The 21754-nt window shown below is 38.0% G+C and overlaps 1 protein-coding gene across 6 annotated transcripts in view; it reads left to right on the top strand.

The window, feature by feature from the left end:
- Positions 1-20053, top strand: part of LOC149558312 (O-fucosyltransferase family protein) — an 83957-nt gene extending 63904 nt beyond the window's left edge. For 3 of the 6 annotated variants that reach the window (XR_016365012.1, XR_016365011.1, XR_016365013.1), the window contains 3 exons: positions 18452-19206; positions 19441-19508; positions 19677-20053. Coding sequence is in view for 3 of the 6 variants with exons in the window: in XM_089832578.1 (XP_089688704.1) it covers positions 18452-19196 (745 nt within the window). In the remaining 3 variants the exon portion in view is untranslated. Of the gene's footprint in view, positions 1-18451; positions 19207-19440 lie in introns of all 6 variants that reach the window. The other 3 variants (XM_089832578.1, XM_089832580.1, XM_089832579.1) reach the window with 1 other exon arrangement.
- The last annotated feature ends 1701 nt before the right edge of the window (positions 20054-21754 follow it).

The following is a 21754-nucleotide window of genomic DNA, read 5'->3' as shown; positions in this document are numbered from 1 at the left end:
CAAAAAGAGGAGACACGTTAGATTTACCAAGAAGGCATAGGTGAAACCAATACAAAATAAGGGAGATCAAGGGATCTAACTCCAAAGTAAAAAAGAGACACGTCGGGTTCATCAAGAATGTGCAGGGGGGAAATGGAATCAACCACCCGTTGATGGGACTTTGTTTCGCGTCCTGCCAACAGAGTAACAATTGTCACCAGACTGGAATGTTCGGCCAATATCGCTTGAAAAAATGGGAAGCAAAAACTTTCCACTCCCAAGTTCTGTGTAGACAGGGTCTTGGTCGTGCAAGAATAGGCAAAATTGGATGAGGAGGTGACTGATTTATAATAAGGCGGGTTGAAGCTTCATCGTTTCCCTGTGTCTTGGTTAAGCAATGGATCACTTGGATTGGGTTGGGCAAATATCTTGGGCAGAACTAGTGGATGCAAGGAATGTAAATAACATAAATAAAAGAGCCTACAAATTTACAAATCTAATCTACCTATAGTCTACATTTGCGCTATTATTATCAACAATACATGCTTGAATGGTAGGATAACTTAGATACATGCTTGATCAATCAGTCTAACACATACAAGTGCTGCAAATGAACTAGTACCAAAGTAAACAAAATCATTTAATTTTATCCAAGTGAAGGAAGATAGTAGCAATAAAATAGAAAGATCTCATTGTTTTCAAAGATAAATGAATTCCGTAGCAAGCACTCCAAGATTCTTCTACTCAAAAAACAGTTTATAAATACCAACAAGTATTGGGTAAAACAAAGAGAACACTTCTAGGAAGCCAAATTCTATTAATTCTCTCAAAATGGTACTACAATGTGTATGGTTGTCAAAGAGATGCAATAATGGACATTGGAAGGAAAAATTAATGCTTTGACCGACCCCTCTAAGACTCTTCAAACTACAAATTTATACATAAATATTACAACTGTACAAATATATACAAAGATTTGATATACAGAATATCTAGAGTTGTTTCTTGAAAGAAACACCCTTATCTGTTTACCCTATTTAATTTCTTAGCACACAGTGACTACCTGCGGTATATACATCATTACAAAGACAAAAGGAGAGGAAGAAAGAGTGGGGGGAAGAAACGGAATCAAATATTTCTTTCATCTCGAGGTGACACTTACACGCAGACTTGTTGACTCCTAAATCTACTTCCATCCCACTTGGCCATTACTTCTGCCACATTCTGCCTCTCGAGAATTGGAAATGTTAACGTTGTGCGTCTACTTCGAGAAAAGGAAAGCACAGGAATTCTCTGTTAGCATATTTATTTAGTTGAGTAGCTATTCGTACTTTTGACAGTGCCAAGTGGTGATAAAATGATTGGCCGTAAAAAGGAGTTCCTTACGCACCTCTATAAACAACAAATACAACAAAAAGGAGATCTCTTTATCCTCAGGCTTGAGGTTATGGATTTACTTGTTACCCAAAGTCTTTGTATCATACTTTGGATGATGGGAAGAGGAATCCCGTCAATTGACCCTTTTGTGGACCCTCTGGAATGCTTCAATAAATTCAGAAATTGAGCTTTGATCGAGGTTCTTCACACAATGGAGCCAGATTCCAAATTCCTCCAACTGGAACTTTACATCCTCGATGGCGGCCTCTACGCATCTCACTTCTTCATGAGCATCACGGGAGCTAAGTACAATCTTAAGGCATTCATGGACTTGTTACTAAAACTCCCAAACCCCAAAATTATCTCTTCCACGTGCTCGTTGAATTTGGCAAGCGGGGAGCCCATAGGGGCATATCCCTTCTCATCCCATGAGTCAAACCCTACAATTACCTTTACAAATTTTGAATAACCCTCCAGCCAGTAATGGAGGTCTGCGTTCTTGGGACATAATGCGGCCAACTGGGGCTTTATTGTCTTGATCTAGTATCCAATCAATTGGTAGCAAAAATGGAAGAATGGAGGGTCATGCTTAGTCAATATATCTAAGTCTTCTATAACCTCATCCCCTACTCATAACACATCTCCAAGGGCCTCCCTTAGCTGTACCAGTTCCTGCTCGTCATTCCCCCAATTGACTAGGGTATCACCTGCTTTTGATCCCAATTCTACCCCTTTGAAAGATGTTGGCAAGGAGGAGGCCAAAGCCTCCCTTATTCCTTTCATCTGCACGGAGATCCAACCATCCACTGGCAAAGCCTTCTCCTTCATTGTCCTTAGCCTTGTAAGCTCCTCAAGTGGTATTAGAGCATCCGCTTGTGAAGAAGAGGAGGCTGGAGATGCGACCACAATTGGCGAAACCAACTCAGCCAACAAGGGCTTGTAACTTTTGATCTCCATCTTTAGCTCTCTTAGTTTTTGGCCAATTTTATTATACCTATCCTAGACATTGACTTTGACGCGCTCAAGATTAGATAACTCGGTAATCGGGGTGTGGTGTTCAGTGTCCCAGGGGTATACTTGTTATTCTATATTCCTCAAGTTGGATGTTCTCATTACGATCTTTTGGCAGGACAACCTAGATAGCTGACACACTCTCTCTGGGTTCATCTTTTATTCTATACAGACTCTGAGCTTTCTTTTTTGGTTCACCAGCTTGGAGGTACATGCATCCACCACATCTTTTAATGATACAACGAGTGGTGGACCTACCTGTTTCTTAGTCACTCATCCCCTAGCCAATCTAGAGGTTCTAGCTTGACAATTCTGAGTGCATCAATTGCAACCGATTTTCTCGGGGCCACCGGTGCTACTTGCGAAGTCTTCCTGTACTTGGTACCATCGTAGGCGAGGCCTCTTTTACAATTGTTGCCCTTGTTTCCTTAGGTTGATCGCTCACTAGTCTAATCACCTCTGAGGGAGCATCTCCTTCATTCTCTAGGTGTGCTGGGACTTAAGACACCTTTTCAACTTGTGTCTCACTTGCCTCTGCAACTAGTAGGCTAGCGTCTACTGACTGGGTTTCACGGGCTTCCTCTCCAGCCTGCCTGTGTTGTTCCTCTATACGATGATGTCTCCCTTCCAAGTACAATCATAGGTCTTCCTTTTCCTGTTCCTTTTGTCTTTGGAGGCGCAACTCAACCTCCCTCTTCTCCTCATCTTTCTTATTTTCTTCTTGGAGGCACAAGCCGACCTCCATCTGCTTTTCTTCTTCCTGTAGGCGCAAGTCAGCCTCCCTTTTCCTTTCATCTTCTAAGGCGGCCTGCGCTGCTGCAGCCCCTTGGTCCACTTCATCAATTCCTTGAGCAAGGTCAGCCCCTTCGGGCAGATTGGATGTCCGTCTGTGACGCGTCGTCCAAGTCCGTGATGTCAGGGTGTCTAGTGGTAGGAGAATCTGCTTCAATCTCCACCAGCTGCTCGGAACTATCTTCTGGTGAACGAGTAGCTACGTTGCCCTTCAGGCCCTTACTCTTCTGCTTCTTCCTTCTAGTGATCAAGTGAGGTCCCTCATCTTCTACTTCCTCTTCCTCAAGATCTACCTGAATAGGCTTCATCCTTGGGGTCATGACTCCACACGATGGTCTATACTCATTGCTTTTGTGACTGGGTCTTTTGCTGCTTTAATTTCATATACACATTTTTAATATAGTATGATGCAAAATACTGATGATGCTCTGCAACCTTCGAACATGCTCATGACTGATACATGGTATCAAACTGCTCAGAACCTCATCGTGACTCTTGTTCAAATTGATATGATTTTATCGTATAAATAACCTTTCAAAAACATTAGCATGATGCTTTTGGTCTAAAAGCATCACTCTCCATAAAACATTGACGTGATTGGTTTGATTACTTGCTGCTTACTGAATTTAGAATGAACAATGATGAATCATTGATTCTTTTATTAAATATGCTGTTGCTGCTTAATCTGAAATGAATTCTTATTCCATCTTTGTATAGATTTGATTTAAATATCATATGCCATATGTACACTGCTGCTGAGGTACCATCTTGTTTTCTGTGTGCTTTCTGCTTATATGTTTTTATGACATGGCATTTTTCATATCTTCACCATCCGGCTGCATATCTCATCCACTATGAAATGTGATAGAGAAATAGAACCTTAATCTATCTTAGATATAATAGCTCCTTGGCAGAGATGTGCACTTAGTGAAATATATCATTGAATATAATATTCTTTCTCTATGATATCAACCATTTTATATTCAGAATTATGTTGCATGAAGTCTAATATCTTCACACTAGCTAGCTTAAGCATCTGTCTTTAAACATCAATGACCTGAAATCAATGCACAAATTTGACATTAATGACAATGTTCATCACCTTCTTCACTGCACAGGCCTGGCAGAACTCCAACACCTGTCTACAAAACTCTAACAAAATTACTCAGTCAGTATAGATCTGGGGAAGCATAAATGGCTGCCCACTGAACCATGCCTCCCGGATATACGTGCATTCTGGTACTGAGTGAAATAAGCGCCCCACTCTACTAATCTCTTGGCAGCATCGGAGATGCGACATCCGATGTCTTCTGACAACAAAAGAGTCCTATCAGTGACGAAACAATCGTTTACCCGTGTATAGTGCTTAAAGCATTCATCAAAAGGAAATTGTGGGTAATACCCCCATGAAGGCTGACTGTCTGCACTCGGAGTTATTGTCATTATTCCATACTTAATCAAGCTTGAAAAGCCCTGACGTGTATCGAGCAGTTAGCCGCACCAGGTAGGAGGTCATCATGAACATTTTCTCCCCTTTCAACTGATCTCCCGGTTGAGGCAAATATTACTGCAATGTCTTCAGCTTGCCTCTAATGGTGTGTGGAACTAGCTTAGCCCAGTCGAACTAAATGGCTTCCATAGTAATGCCTGCAATGAAATAGTACATCCAAGGGGCAAACTCATTGGCATGAGGTTCCTGGAAAATCCTACACAGGCAACAAATACAAAACTGTATTGGTTCAATAAAATCTGCCCGGAGGAGGGAGATGGATATCTTTCTACTTTCCTCCATGGGCTTCTTCAGCCAACTCCCATTAATTAGTACTTGGACCTTGCTCTCAAGAGCTGCAAATGGCTTTATTGGTTCATTACCATTTGGAGCTTGGGTGACGGGGAGGTCCACACATTGGAAGTACTGGGTCATCGCTGCCTTATCAACGGCCACGAAAGGATCACCCAAAACACGGGTAACCATGCACCTTTCTTGATCATACCATTGTGTATACACTATCATCATTTCTGGACAATGGACATCATAAGGGAAGAATCCGGCCTGTACAATACCGCTAGCAATGATCAATAGGGCCATCGGATCTCCTTGTCTCTTTGTCTCTAGGAGGTCGTCATGGAGCATTTGGGAATCCTTCCATTCACCAACATCCATATCTGTGATATACTTAAGAGAGGTGTCTATTTTGGCAGGGCACAAACCCGTGTCATCTCGATACTTGAGAACCAATGGTAGCTTCTCAAATTCTTTGTCCACCTTGTTCCTTTTGGATGAGGAAGAACCCACGTCGCAAATACCCATGGACTCGCTAGATGATGGAACCATTGTTTTCCCTGCAAGCACTGGGCATGAATTAGTAACTCATCTCTAAGTAACCCAATAAATAAGGAAATCAACTAATTAAGCGTGGGTTTCCTTTCCTCAGGTTCTAGGCCACCCTTTCCCCTTCGTTGATAGTTATGAGGAAGGCCTAAAACCTTGAGACCTAATTTTACGAAACTTAGTAAGATATGGGATCCGGGAAGTCATACCTCATTAGAGAATTACCTCTAGAAAATGGACAAAAGAAGCAGTTGCACAAATCCAAGGACCTGTAACATTGTAATCGATCATTAGAAGATGAATCCTACTTAGTTAAAACCTTCCTTTAACCAGAATCCCAATCACGCATCGCCGAAAAAGGAAATCTGATGATACAAATCACAATGCTAGTCTGTACAATCAACAGAGAAAGATAAGCATTTAATGCCCACATGTGTGACACGTTGAAACCATGACACAATTTCTGTGGGCTGCTTGAAAGGATGTGACATGACAACCATTTAAATTCAAACAAGCATCATATTTGAAGTGGTGCTATGAGATGCCCCACTAGAGGCGGAGTGGTTACTAGGACTGGTGGAATGGAAAAATAAACCCATCCCTCGCCAATAACATGGAACCATTTAGGGGCACTGCCAACACAATGCCGCTAGACCACCACTTCTCTTCCAGAGCCAAGGCCCACACAAAGGGAATCCCAAACAATTCTCCCCAATTCTGGCAAAATTTAACCCTTAAGGTGACAACTATATCGGCAAGGTTACAAGGAGACCACGTATACAATTTCAAGTATTATAATAGGGGTAAAACATTTAGTTGCGTAGACTTCACCGCGAATAGAGCCGAACGACCCAAAGAACCGACAAGGATGTACGAAAACACACCTTGAAACAAAACAAACGAAACAAGCCAAAAACTAGTGCGAGGCAAGCCTTTCACCATCGAAAGGCACTCTACAATAGAGCAAAAAGAAACAACCCACTAGGTAAGAGAAATTACCCTTTTACAGACAACTAACCGCGCGCATGCTTTAAGTTGCAAAGAGCCAGGAAGCAGTACCCTGGCTAATCTCTAGAAGGGGGTAATTTCATCCACCTTCCTGCAAAATGAAAGCAAGGGAAAAAGAAAGCCAAGCTTTGGCAGGACGACAACATACGACACCCAAAAGACACAAAAACACAAAACTACACAATTGCACTAGAGGAACAAAGCAAAGAAGGAAAACAAAAAGCCCCAACAACGAGCAAAAAAGACCACCAACTTGAAAGAAAGAAACACCAATACTGAGCATGCAACGCAAATGCTCACACCACCCACAATGCTCACTATGCCAAAGCAAATGAACCAGACGAACAAGGATATCGTAGCATCTTGAAAACACGAAATCTGTTGAGAGTTGCTTGCAGAGCACAATTGATTGCAAAGTAAAAGAAAAATGAGTTTTTTTACCATCTTAAAAGCCCAATAATTATTGCATTTAGGGGGTATTAATTACTCTTTACCTTTTTGAGTGAGGTTTTGGCGCGTGCCCTCCTAAGGAACCCTAGAATTTCCTCCCACTAGATTGAGAAACACAAGAGAGAAAATCGTAGATCTTGAAGTCTGACATTCTTTAATTTATCCTTCACACGGCCAGGTGATAGAAATCTCTTCGCCAACAACACAAGAGGGGCCCACTTCCCGGACAAGGGAAGAGGATTCCCGAGAACTGAAACCCAAATGCAAGTAAAGGAGGCCTCAAAATAGGCAACTCAAAAGCGAAAAGAGGGGACCCAACTTTTTGCTCACAAAAATTAGGGATTGGTATGCAGGCATAACACCACCCTAAACGACAAAATGAAGGGGGAAGACCAAGACTCACCTCTTAATGTAGGCTTAATTAACACACAAGGAAGTGTCAATTCGTAACCTAATGCAAAAGGGTGAATCGTTTGGACTTACTTTTCCCTCACCTCCACCTTAAGAGGGTTTTAAACATGTAGATATGCAATACAAATCAGAAAAGAGAGGAATGTATATGGAAATGTGTATTGAAATGGAGGAGGAAGTTTGATATACCTTGCAAAATACAAACTTAAAAACGTGTTGTCAAACAATCTCCAAAATTGTCAATTCCCACAATTTTGCCTGGAAACGACAAGATCTATAAAGCCTAGAAATCGTTTGGCTGTCTAGCATGGTCAACTTTCTCAAGCAAGGTCAACGTTAAGCAGCATGGTCAACTTTCTGAAGCAAAGATGAAATGCGACCCTGTTCAACAATCTCTGAATGTGAAATGGATTTTAGATTTTTGAGGTTTGGCGAAAAGGATATCTGAATCCACAACCTATTCTTCTTTTCGAGATCCACAACCTGCAAGGAAAAGGGTTTTGTTTTGTTGATGAGGGGTTTGCCTTGGTCAAACCCTAGTTTGGGAATTAACCTTGAATTGAGATAAAAACTAGAGAATGCTAGCAAGTAGTAGAAGTAGATTTTCACGAATGAGTGTGCTTGATATTCGTCTTAGGAATGGATGGAAGGATTAATATAGAAGATGCAACAAAGGATCTTGAAGTATGAAGGAAGATCATGAATGTTGATTGTGGATGCATGGTGCAAAATGAGGCAAATGGATGGGTTTATAAAAGGCTCGGAATAAACTTTCTCTTGCAAGCCGACCAAACTTAAAGTTTTGCACCTCGGATTAACTCGAACTCAAGACTCGAGAAGAGGACCCAAAATAGGTCCCGAGCAAGGACACTACGTCCTTGGTAACCAGGTCCTAAAACCTTTGGGAATTTCTTAGGATCCAAAACAGGTCATGGTCTTCAATTAGGTGCAATTTTTGAGAAAAGTCCATTTCGATGCGAAAAATAGATTCCAAGTGATTGGAGGAACGCAAGGGAGGACCCAAGTGGATAGATCCTACCGCAAGTTTTATGCCATGATATAGGAATACCAAGGAAAATCATTAAATCCTACCTTTATTCCATCTAGGAGGGATGAAAAGAAATGAAAAGAACGGGGAGAAATGCAAATAAATGATGAAATCACATTAAATGAGTGCTAGACCATCATAAAATTGAGGTGCTTCCAATTTAAGATGGTACAAAAACTTTACTGGCAAGCTAATATATCTAAAATGAACCTCTCGAGATGAAATCAGAACATTCTGAGCTCAAATTACCAACTTACTAAAAATAGTAAGATTCTAGAAATAGTAACATTGCACTGAGATAGCCCTTATTGAAAAGATGAAATAGAAATATTTTTGGGTGATGCAAGATTGCCTTTACACCCAAGATGCTTTTGCATCATATCTTCCTTGTGTCTTCTAATGCATTTTTCAATGCATTAATGCAACAAAGGGTCCAAAAAATGTTCTTGTAGGCACCCTCCACCATCAAACTAACTAATTTGCATACATGTGCTGAATCTATGATCACTTGTACAACCTTAGCGAGCCCAATCTCCTCTATGGTATCTCTCAAAATGTTAAACTGGAACTTTCGATCCTTACTTTTCCCTAAACAATCCACAACTTTCAATAAATAAGAACCAATAGGGGATGTGACAATGATATTGATGAGTAGTTGATGTCTAATATCAATCCACCCATCCATCACAATAGAGCAGCCTATGCTCACTCTAGTGCATCTCATATCCTTCAAAAACACATTAATGTTAGAGTACTCTTTGTCTGATAGGGTAGTTCATGACCTATGATCGCCAAGTTGTATGAATGAGTGATCCATAGTGGCTATATCTTTCACCATTTGTTTGAAACATATTATTCATAAACGAGTAATTACAAATGGAGACGTAGTTTCCTTATATAGAGAATAACTAAGAACAAAATAGAACTTTTCTAGAAAGCGTACGAAAAAGCTTTTATGTTATCTAAAAACTAAATACTGACTAAGATGACCATTGAAGTAACATTAATATATTCTATTATCCTCCCTTAATGGTCATCTTTTAACTACCCTATAGAAGATTGTACATATCTTGCAGTCATAAATCCTTTAGAACATTTTGCTCCTCTTGAGACCCTCACTAGATTTGCAAAATGTCAATTACCAAGCGTAGCTAAAATCCATCTAGAAAAAACAAAGAAAGCTGGCCCCTTTTTTAGAATTCTCTGCAACCAGAGACATGAGCTTGCCACTGAGATGAGTTTTCTACTAACTTTCCCAAAAATTTGGAAAACTTCTAACTAGAATTCATCACAAAATGTCCAACTTGATGTGGTATAATAGGGTTGTCCCTCCTTGTAGCCAAAAACACACATTGAGAATGATTGCCATGATTTTGAGGAAAAATCGTTAAACCCTCCAAACTTTTGCCCATGAGCACAACACCTCAAAATAGATTGCAAAATGACATATTTTGAAGGAAAAAATCACCAAACCCATGATTACAAAATAATTGTCTGTCCAGGAAAAATGTTAAAAGACCACAAAGGAATCCTATGCAACTTTGTGGATTATAGAACCCAAAAATGATTTTGAGGACAATCGAAAAACCAAACATAATTTTTTAAGGACAAAATTATAATTGCCTCCTACAATTTTTTTACTAGAAAAATTTATGAACATCCTTAAATTTTTTATGGGAAAAAAATTATGAAAACCCACCAATAATTTTTTTTTCAAGACAATTATAAACCCACCAATAATTTGTTAAGGGAAAAGATTTATAAAACCCCTCATCAAAACCTTCATGCAGCAAAACACCATATATCTTGTCTAAGTTACCCATTCTGGTTTTGATTCTGATGCAGGTGCGGGTGCGGGTTTCTGATGCACAGATGCATAATTTTTCTTTTTTTTTTTAATAGAAATTTTGGATGCATTTGGGTGCGCATCTCTCTCTCTCTCTCTCTCTCTCTCTCTCTCTCTCTCTCTCTCTCTCTATATATATATATATATATATATATATAAACCGTTCCATAATAATAGGGCTTGCTCAAATTGACAGTTTGGAAATTGTCTACAATTTTAAGTTGCAACTGCCGATGGCAATCGATTTTTTGAAATTTCTTATGACATTCTTTTTTTGCGTGTGTTACTAGTATGAAATATACTAAAAACAACAAATAAAACCAGATACGAATTGGTCGACTAAAAGTATAACCTTGTATGAAAGAGTAAGATCGCTCTTAAAAAGTGAGAAGAGACAAATTGTGATAATATGGCAAGAGCTGATAGATGGTAAAAGCTATTAACTATTACAACAGAGCACTAGTGCAACAACCAAAGGTACCGACACATCCAGAAGCATCAGGACCCGCACATGGACATTTCTTAGACGCATCGGTAACTTAGCTTCCTGTGATTAAAAAAACACATGCAAGCGACATGCAACTCACAAAATGCATATGCAATATCATGAGCCCAAATTGATAAAAACATTTCATATATTAATAATTTAAAACTTGTAAATTCTATGGATTGTGATAAACCAATTACTAATTATAATAAGTATTGTTAATATTGAAATATAATAATAGTCCATTCTATTGTGAAGTTAGTCAATACAAGATAGTATTATTATCTACAATAAACAATGATCTTAATAAATAATATGATAATAATACTAATAATAAAATATCAAATGTATAAACGTATGTCCCATGTTAAACATTAATTAGCAAACAAATGGCTTGTTTGAAACTTATGGGTCGTGACCTGTACCCCTTGCCACATATAAAAAGGGTAATGCATGTCATCACACAGGGTTTCAAGTATATGGGAAAAATAACTACGAAGAAGTCGGAAGAACACAAAAAGATCGTGCCATGTAAGTGGGCAGAGTCTCAGAAAACGAGCGGAACATCCACGATAGAAAATAAGGACACACATCAAGATCAAGGGTGATAAACAATAATAGATGAGCTCACGTGAATAGCACCACATTAAGTAAAGAAGCAAAGACTAAGAAAGATAGGTGGTCAGCTTCTACAATCCATAACATTGGGAAAAGTGCAGATCGAGCTTGGCAAGCGGTCACACGAGAATTGACCAGCAGGGAGTTAATAAACCCTACACACCATAGTCTACTTTGAGTTGTGTATCAAGTAATGTATAAGGAGGGCTGATATAAACGAACTTGTCACTCAAGATCAGATAGGGCCCACATTGCAATTGGGCAAAGGTAAGTAGGATGATACTTTGATGGGTACTAGAGGCATGTCACTTAGTTCATAGATAAGATGATATATGTATTTGTTTGACCTTGTAAATATAATATAAATATTCATTAGGATGTGATTAGCTTATAAATATTTTTTCTTGCAAATATAATATAGATATAAATAAATAATAATAATAGAATTATGGTATAAAAGGAAGAGTATAAGAATATATTTTTTATTGGAATATTTATAAGAAATGAAAGTTGATTATAATATAAATTGTAGGGGATTTGATAGACAAATCTTGTAGGCCTTAAAGATATCCCTTTCCATGAGATGGCAACCTAATCGAGGGTCGTTTCGAGGAACACAGGGGGTCTTCACAAAGGATTATGAAGCCCGACTTGAAATGTAGTTTCAGGAAGAAAGGCCAAATAATCGAGGGTCGTTCCTAGGGAATATAGGGGATTCTCCCAGAGGGTTAGGAGGCCTAATTGAGGGAATCCTTAAGGATGTTTAGAAATAATGGCAGTCCTAGATATAAATCATTAGAATTGAATTTTAATAGTCTATGCTACTAGTAATTTCTATACGTAAAGTTGTCTTAAGGAGTGGGGACATTACATGCAAGTAGTATGCAACTCACAACATGCAAATGCAACTACCTGCGACCCACAAAATTTGCAAACTTTTACTCAAACTAGGAAATCCTGCAATCAAAACCCTCAACTAGGCTCGTGATTTTAAGAAAAAAATCTTTGAATTTGCTAATGAATTTGCAAAATCGTTTTATCATAAAAGTGATAGAAAAACTCTTGGAATGAATTTGAGGACAAAAATGGCTATGAATTTTTCTTTTAAAGAATTTGTAAATGAGTAAATACAAATGGAGACATGGTCTCCTTTTATAGAGAATAACAAAGGATGAAATGGAAACTTTCTAAAAAGCTAAAAGGAAAGTTTCTATGTTATTTGAAAACTAAATACTAAGATGAACATAAAAGAAATATTACAATATTCTAATAGGGATAGCATGAGCAAAAAATAATTTGACAATGGATGTCTCTGTGGCTTCTTGTGCTTGTGCATTAAACATACTTTCAACTATTCCCCCCTTTTCACCACCACTCGCCTTCCTCTTTCCTTATGTCTTAATAGGACTACTACCAATATTGGATGACATATTGTGCACTTGCAAAAGAACGTGCCAACATTGCCAAACCTTGTTTCCCCAATTCAGCTTCCTTTTGCAGTCTATGGCACTCTTTTTTGTCCTCTATGATTAAATTTGGACAAGCCATAACTCTATCACATGCAATACCTGAAAAAGAGACTTCACTATTGTGTAGCTGCCCCTAAAGTCATCCAAACAAAAATGACAATCCCACACCTTGCTCCCCCCTGATTTTTTTTTGCTTTTGACCCCTCCTTGAATTTTGTTGCTTTTGATCCCTCGGTTTAACATATAGGAGAAGAAGTTTTCTCTTGTTGAAAGGGCCCTTTGCATATTTACTAGTGATTGTTGAAGGGCACTTAAACAAGTTATGTTGTGCCCACTACTACCCTCAACACATTTCAACTTTAATTCACCATCCACTTCCAATTCATTCTCACTACTACCGCCCTCACTACTATTCATTTTAATTTCCAGTGAGATTTAACAAATGCTGAAACAATGCAAGAATCAAAAAAAAAACAGGCTTTTCAAGTTTCAAGCTTTGAAAATAATTGAAAAACAAAAGAATGGAAGGATGTAACTTACCTCTTCCAAGATTCAAGCAAGAAATTTTCTTTTTCTTCCTTCTATCACTTGTACTTGTTGCTGATCCCCTTCTCTCAATGGCTTCTTCAAACTCTCTTTGCTGCTGCTCTACTTGTTGCTATGAGAGAAATACAACTAATGAGCCAAAAACAAAACAAAATGCATTTTAGGGCAAATTTGGGAGGAGGGACCTGCATAAGAATAACAAAGAATGAGCATTTTTATTGAATTTTATGTTTTTTTTCAAGTGGTTGCCGCTCATTTGTGTTTGCGACAGTTGTTTGTGTTGGAGACGATTGAGGGACAATTAAGGCATCCCCAACTGTCCCCAAGATGTATGATTATCCCCCCAAAAAATTCGCAACGTCCCTAGGTTTCTGGGATGTTTCCTACAATTTTTTGAAAAATGGGGATGGGTGGGGATGTCTCATAGCCATCCCTTGTCCAAGAAATGTTTCTAGTAGGAGGACTGGGGTTTTAGGCTGGGGATGCGTTCTTGAGTAATACAGATGTAAATGTGTCATTCTCCTTTTTTGGATGTTAATATAGCTAGGAGCCTAGGACCACATATAGAATCAAGCTAACTTTAATCAAAAAATTCGTCACTATTCATGAATTTGTCAATTCATCTCGTTGTTCACTAGGGGTGTTATTCTACTTGTAGCCTTCCTAGACAAATTAGCCCCTACAATCCAGTTAGTATGGTGATGGAAACATCTCTTTGATGAGCACAACCTCTCAATACCACCAAGTAGCCTCTTTAATTCTAGCAACTCACCATCCACCTCCAAGATTTTAGATGTACTCTTAGCTATGAGATACAAAACTGACGTCTTTTGAACCCAATTTAGCAAGGAAATCCTTTCCATTAACTAACATCACCCTAGGTTCTAGAGCACACCCATTGTCTCATTCCCTCGTTGGATTTAAGTGATACTTAGTACTATCCTTCTTAAGGGTGCAGGTATTAGTCCCACCATCATAAATAGCCTCTATATTCAAATTGTTGTGGCCTCGTAAGTAAGACACGACAAACACCCATTTGCATGACATCATGCCATACCTCATCACATAAGGATCCAATATTGAAACTCACAAGGCAATAGTTTACCAATGCATATTGCCCCTTTTATAGCCATGAAACCCAATATGGGTGTGGGTGAGTTGATTTTTATAGAAACAACATTTTCGTCATTTCCATTTAACTTACTTATTTGTCATCCCGTTATCGATCTTTACTTTGCAACATTTTCCTCTAGATTTGCAAATGTTCCTTGAAAGACTTCTTTAAATAGGTTCTTTGCTCTCCTTTGTTGGTTTCAACAAATCTCTTTTCATCATGAGAGTTTCCCCTTTTTTGGTGCTTGCGTAGGTTAACCAACACATTCCTCTTTCTCTTCAACAAGATGAATACCCACCTCCTCTCTACACCTCTCACTTTGGCTCTTTCAGCATTCAAGAGCTAGTGTCCAATTTGGCGACTATGGAAGCAGGTTCTAGTAAATCCTTTGCCACTAGTGCCATAACCCACCTTTTCTTGAAATGAAGTGCTTCCTTTCTATTCATAGTTTTGATCCTAGGAATCACTAGTTTCCCCTTTTGACCTTTGGTGACCTCTACCTACATTCCCTTGATTGCTTCCTCTTTAGAATCCTCCTCTCCTTTTATTGGATTGTTTCTTGGAGAGCTTTTCTTCTACCTTAAAAGAAAACTAATAGGATTTTCTTTGACTTTTATAATCCTCAACATGCTCAACTCATCTTGGATATTGAACCTCAACTTATTCACACGTCTTGCCACCATAGCCTGATCTATCTCATGATGGATTACTTGTTTTGATAACAAATTGTAGAACAACTCATTTTAGTCCTTGATTCTCATCTCCCTCTATCTCAGGTTCTAGGGTTTCTTCATTGGTTCCAACTGATAATGTCCTGATAAGACTCCTTTAGCTTGGAAGCTATTTAGTTCCAAAAGTGATTCTCACTCTACACCTCTTTCCACCAAAGGATTGCATGCCCCTTTAAATTTGTTTGTGCCAGTTGAACTCTTTGAGGATCTTGGATATCCTCATATTCAAAATACTCAAGTTCATTAATCCACTCAATTAATTCTTCAAGGATCCAGGTCTGAAAAATTTGGAACATCCATTTTGTTTTCTTGCAAGGTTTCTAAGGCATCAGTCTTCTCCATCATTCACAGGTTGCTCCTCTACTCTACTCCTATCTACCAACCTATTTTCCTCTTCACTAACTTCTCTACCATATGCAGAATCCCTTCCCCTTCTATGCTTAGTTTCTACTACTGATATTATAAATTTCCATTTTGGAGATCTTGGAACATCTCTACTCTTCTTGCCAATGTGGTCACTCACACTTGCCTTCTATGCTGACCACAGTGAACTCACACAAACATACACAAACTTTTGCCTACTTATTTTTGAACAGGACACCATTGGCATACAGTCACCCACAAGATCTTTACCTATTTTGGTACCATTTGATTTAGGCAAGGTTAGGGAGCAACTGTGGCAACCATGCTCTTGTCACAAGCACTCACAATGTAATCAATAAAGGGTTACAATGAAGTCTTACACATAAATAATATGATATTAATGGTATTCCAATATGCTAACAATGTGGCAAAATTTGCTACAACAAAATTTTCACACTTTGGTCCTGATGGACTCTAGTGTGAAATGGATTTTTACAGGCTTTCAAAGACACTGAAGTTCTAATATATTGTGACTTTGTTGATACAAAATTAGAAGAAAAATAAAAGGCACATACAATCAGATTTCTCAAAACCTCTAAGACACCGAAGATTAAAAATGGAAACAACTATTACACGAGAATGGAGACATAAACACACAGCTACTACTAGGCTACTAGTAACCCCACTATACACCATCCCTTTGAGCTCTGAGATTTGTAAAATGGAGTCTTCCAGGTCTGTTTTGGACAGAGATTCTACAAGAAAAACTATGAAAGCTAAAACCTTTTTCCTTTCCCCAATTGGTTTTATATCTTTTTACCAAAATGGCACCCAAATCAAGAAGGTTCCAATTTTGGCACATGTTACTCTTCTATTAGCCAAGGTGTAATCAAGATCCATAAGAAACAATGTGGATGGGCACCTTATGGTCCAAGATACCTTTGAATTAATTCCCATTGATGACACATCATAGCTCTTAGAGGTTGACACAAGTTGCCTGATGTAACTCCTCCTTGAAGATGTTGTCATAGATGCTCTTAAAAACTATAATAAGCTGTCACAATTAGTGCCTTGATTATTATGACATGGGATGCTCTAAATCTGTCCACAAATGTCACGAGGGGGGTTTCCAAGATTCCCACCAAGTAAAATGCCCCAAGTTAATGTGGAAAATAAATTAAAATAGGAAATCGGGATTATTTCCACATCTAGGGACCCAACATTCAACTATAAATGGAGACAACTACACACTGTCCAAGTTTGCAACAAAATTAATACCTTTTGCTGATGCCATTACCTGGACCCTTAGATGCTGCTACACCACCTTCATTCCCAGAAGAAAGCATACTTCGTAGATTTATACAAATTCAATATGGCAGGGAGTGGAATCAACTGCATACTCTGTAACAAAATAACTTGCACAATGAGGACAATAAAATAAAATATGCTGAAAATGATTTATGATAGGGTTAGGGGCATAGCATACTTAAACCATCGACACAAAAAATTAACCATGAATGTGTACAATGCAAATTTAGGAAATCTATGGCTGCATACTAACACTATTTGAAAAAAAATTACACAGAAGAACACAGAATATAAACCATCATACTGAAAAGAAACATAGATTCTTCGGAAATTGGTTCTACAAAACTACTACAGACAACATCGCATAGTAAAACCTTACAAAATCTGAAATATATAAAGGACTCTTGCAAATGTTGCATACCTAAAAAATCCCCGATCCCAGAAGAAGGCATACACTGCCAATGTATAAATATTGAATATATGGCAAATTGAAACAATCAAATATAGAATATTACTGTCAAAGTATCAGAATCAGAATACAAGAAGGCAAAAAGAGGTTACAGATAACCACTAGCTACATGGGAGTTGGGGGTGGTGGGTGACAACAACTCTTCAAACCTTTGGTTATGGAGTTGCAGGTTGTGGGTGACAGCAACCTTACAAACCTTTGGCTTATGTTGTGGTCAACAATCTCAAGTGTCTCCAGAATGTTTTTGGAAAAATATGCAGTAGAGAAAGAAGTGGGAGGGTGGCAGTATGGAGTGAATTGGGTTGAGGTTAAAAAGATAAATGTCAATAACAAACCTAGTGCAAGATACCAAGCCTGGTAATACTTTTCCAACCATAACTAATTTTTGTTTCAAGCCCAGGGGCTAAGAGAGGGATCAATTTACATGCTATTGTGTGGAGGGGTAATGTGGCGTTAGTAGTGAGGCACATGGAAATGGGGGTTCTGCTAGTTTTGTTTTGATAAGTATAGAGCATAAATATTGGGGCCCTTACTGCACAATTTCAAATTAACCATTTAAAATCACCACTATATGACCACCATCCACTAGTGAGTAATTCGGATTCTACATTCATTCATAATGGCCCCCATCATAGTCAATAGCTTTAATCAGTTAGCTTGCCAATGGAGGTTAAATTTCCAAGAAAATCTGTTGTACCATTTAGGAGCTTGAGGGTGTGAAGTTAGTCCACACGACTGATGGATCCTCTCCCCTACTTCCACCTAGCAAGCGCCAGTGTATTTTTTGTTGTTGTAGTCAGTCCTCTAGTCAATTCTTTTTATTATAAATGCATCTTGAAAATACTACTTATAGTCATGATACACTTTTATGCAATTTCTGGACAGTGATCAACTTATGATATGTATAATTCTTCCTTAAGTCAATACAAAGTTTTATGATATATATAGAATTTTTTTTCTATTAGGAGGCAAAAAGAAATTTATCTTCTAATCTTAGAAGACAGTCAATTTGAAGAATATATAGTTCTTAAGTCTAGTGTTCTTTGATTCGTAAAATCTGAACTATAGACTGACTCCATGGATAATTCACAGACACCCATTTTTTGCCAAGGCAGCTCGTTGTCATGTATGCTTTAAAGCTTTACGACTTGTCCCTGCCATTCAGAAATTGGGAGCTGAACTCCTGCAAAAAATACCTCAACCCATTCTGTCTCTGCATATGAGATTTGAGCCCGACATGATAGCTTACAGTAGATGCCAATACAATGATCTTTCCCACAGCTCTGTGGATGCAATCAACTCAGCTAGAAATGGCAGGACAATCATCTCGGGTGATGATGCAGTAGCATGGAGGAAGAGAGGAAAATGTCCTCTTACTCCAAAAGAGACAGCCTTTATTCTGCAAGCGCTCGGAATTCCCACCAACACAACTGTTTATTTGGCTGCTGGTGAAAGCCTATTGGAATCAGAGGATTTTACTTCAATTTACAGGAACAGTTACACCAAATCTTCTCTTCTGGACAAAACAAGTCTGATGTCAATGCGGGGAAATAGCAGAGCTGCACTGGACTATTATGTATCCATCAACAGTGAGGCATATATTGGTACCTACTTTGGGAACATGGATAAGATGGTAGCTGCAATGAGGGCTTTGAGTGGACAATCGAAGACCCTTTTTCTCAACAGGAAAGCATTTGCAGAAGCAATTTTGCAAGGTCTTGAAGGGGAGAAATTAGCAGAATATTTATGGGAAACTCATACTAAAGCTTTAGTTGATGGGAGGGGCTCTGCTCTGCCTGACTGCTTTTGCATGTCAAACCTAACAAATTCTTCATGACCGTAAGAAGGTAATGTGTGATATCCAATAGATTTAGTATTTTAACATGATTTCCTTTTTAGGCTTTATAACTTAAAACAGTTCAATAGTGCTTCCTAAGAAACATTATCACCGTTGGTCTCAAACAGTCAAGCATACACGGATTTACAGGGAATTTTATTCTGAACAACTTTTGAATTTTAATAGTGAAATGTTTTTTTTCTGCAAATGGACTCACCCCTTATGTAACTTGCCTGTTTCTCAGATTCGCATTTTCTGTGCATCTTACTTGATGGAGAATTTCTGTGCAGCTTAACCTCCAAATAACCATGGGTTAGCATTTCATCCCTGAGCCTTACGAACTATCTTTTCTCTGTTTTCTTTCCTATGTGTATGATGTATCTTGCCCAAGTTGGGCGTCATCCACTTTGCCCCAAGATGGGGATCCAGATCTGCTTAACCATTTTTGTGACTTACCCTTCCATATGTGGAATCCTGCAGCTTTTATTTTGTATGATTAAAAAAAATTAGGCATTACTCAATCAGCATCAGACTCCAGAGTTATGAAAGATGGAATTCACCATACAACCACCCTTTGGAAAGTGTCCTTCAAAAGAAAGGTCTGGGTTAAGGCTTCATTTTCTTGCCATTTAATATTCTTTTATTTCCAATAGAGATTGTGTAATTAATGCAATCTTGTATGAATACAAACCACTTTGCTCCTGAAATTTTTCTAAAGGAGAAATCCATAATTCCTTGCAAAGGTCTTGATGTCTGAGGCAATCTACCTCATTATGTTTTTGTTGCATGTTGCTAAAAAATTCAGTTATTCTTCATTGTAGTTCTATATAATAATTGACTTCAGTTTTGAAACCCCATTGACCTACTTCTATACATTTATGGATGTTGGTATAGTTTCTCTCTTTTGGTTCTTTCTTTTTAGTTGGGTTGGTGTGAACCATAAAAATTAGATAAACAAAATGTAAAATCTTCTTCAAAGAATACAATGTAACATGATGTTCGTGTAGCTATTTAATAAAATTAATTTATTTTCATAAATGTGACATAATTTTGCTGTGCAATTTTTTCCTGTCAATCTAGTAGTGTGACACAGTTGTAATGTTGCATTGGAGCCTTTAGCTTAATGTTAGTTTCATTTGGAAAAAGTATAATATGGAACAAGAATTTGAGCAAACTTGGAGGCAAGAGAAACTCTTATGAATCAGATAAAAAACAAATATAATACCAACCAAGTTGATTCAGTGCCATAATGGAGACAAAAAAATAATGCAAATAATAATTTATTGACATAGTGACAAATTTTAGTGTCAAGAACACATTTGGGTATAGTTTCCAAGTGATGCGTTGATTAATTTTTTGAAGTGATATATATTAATCTATTTTTGGGTGACCTACAAGAACACCCTCCTAGGTTTAGCTTGAGTCCAAAGACTAGGAGAGTTTTCCGACTCTCATAGTTAGACTTTAACCATCTTAAGTCGATAGATGAGGCTTTCTTTACTTTCCCAAACATAAAACTATAAATAAAGTTTGGGACATTATTTTAGGACATAATACCTCCCATGAGAAACCTTGCAACCTTCACTTTATATACCAATACCTCATCATCAAACCTTCACAGCTAAAGCATCCCTCACGGATTTTATCTAAGACTTTGCAAATAACTCAAAGCCACAAATTGCATACATAGTAGTAAAATTGTACCAAATTTCTAATCCTATACATCCACATGTATCATTGATTGTTTGGTCATCAATGCCAAATCTATGAGACCCATTAGATCATTCAAATAGGATACCCATCACTTAAGACACTTCCCGTGTGGCCTATTTGTGCAACTCGAAGATCCCCTCTGTTCACTAATCACTCTCCATATAAAACATCCATCATCCCTCATATCATGCAAATAATTATTCTTGTATCAAGAGCTTGCACCAAAGAGTGCCTGCATGTTATCATGCCAAATCAATATGCAAATCATCCATACCAATCCTTCTCATAGATCATTCCTATCTTCAATTAAAGAAGCCCAATCAGGCCCATCCTATAACCACAATATATCATATTAGTTCGTCCACCTTTATTAGATCTAACTTTTTCATCACCAAGGAAACGAAAAGCTCTAGCACTCCTTTCTCATTCAATAAGACATTATATCTCATTTTGAAAGTACCAAGTGGCCCATTAGGAATCCAATTATCAAAACATGTAAAAGGACCAACCCTTCATGATTAGGACATCTTGGTAACCCTTCCACACATCCCAAGAAAAATTCTTGCACAACCCAAATAGGTTTATTCCGCTACTATTAAAATTTAAATAGTACTAATTTGTTCATCAACCTCATCACTCATCTATTAATAACTCAATTGTTAACCTCAACCATCCAACCACTCAAATCCCCTAATAAGATCAAATATATACATCATTTGATATATCCAAAATGATGAACCATCTCCTAATTGATGTGATGGGAAGATAATATCTCTCCACAAGACTATACCATCACTTTTTGACTTGAAATTTGAATTAAAAAAAGCCCACACAAATCAAAGGAT

The sequence above is a fragment of the Cupressus sempervirens genome, chromosome 5 (genome assembly GCF_028749045.1).
Source record: "Cupressus sempervirens isolate cs-2001-9-10 chromosome 5, ASM2874904v1, whole genome shotgun sequence".
Classification (NCBI taxonomy): domain Eukaryota; kingdom Viridiplantae; phylum Streptophyta; class Pinopsida; order Cupressales; family Cupressaceae; genus Cupressus; species Cupressus sempervirens.
This window is presented reverse-complemented; position numbering and strand designations above follow the sequence as displayed.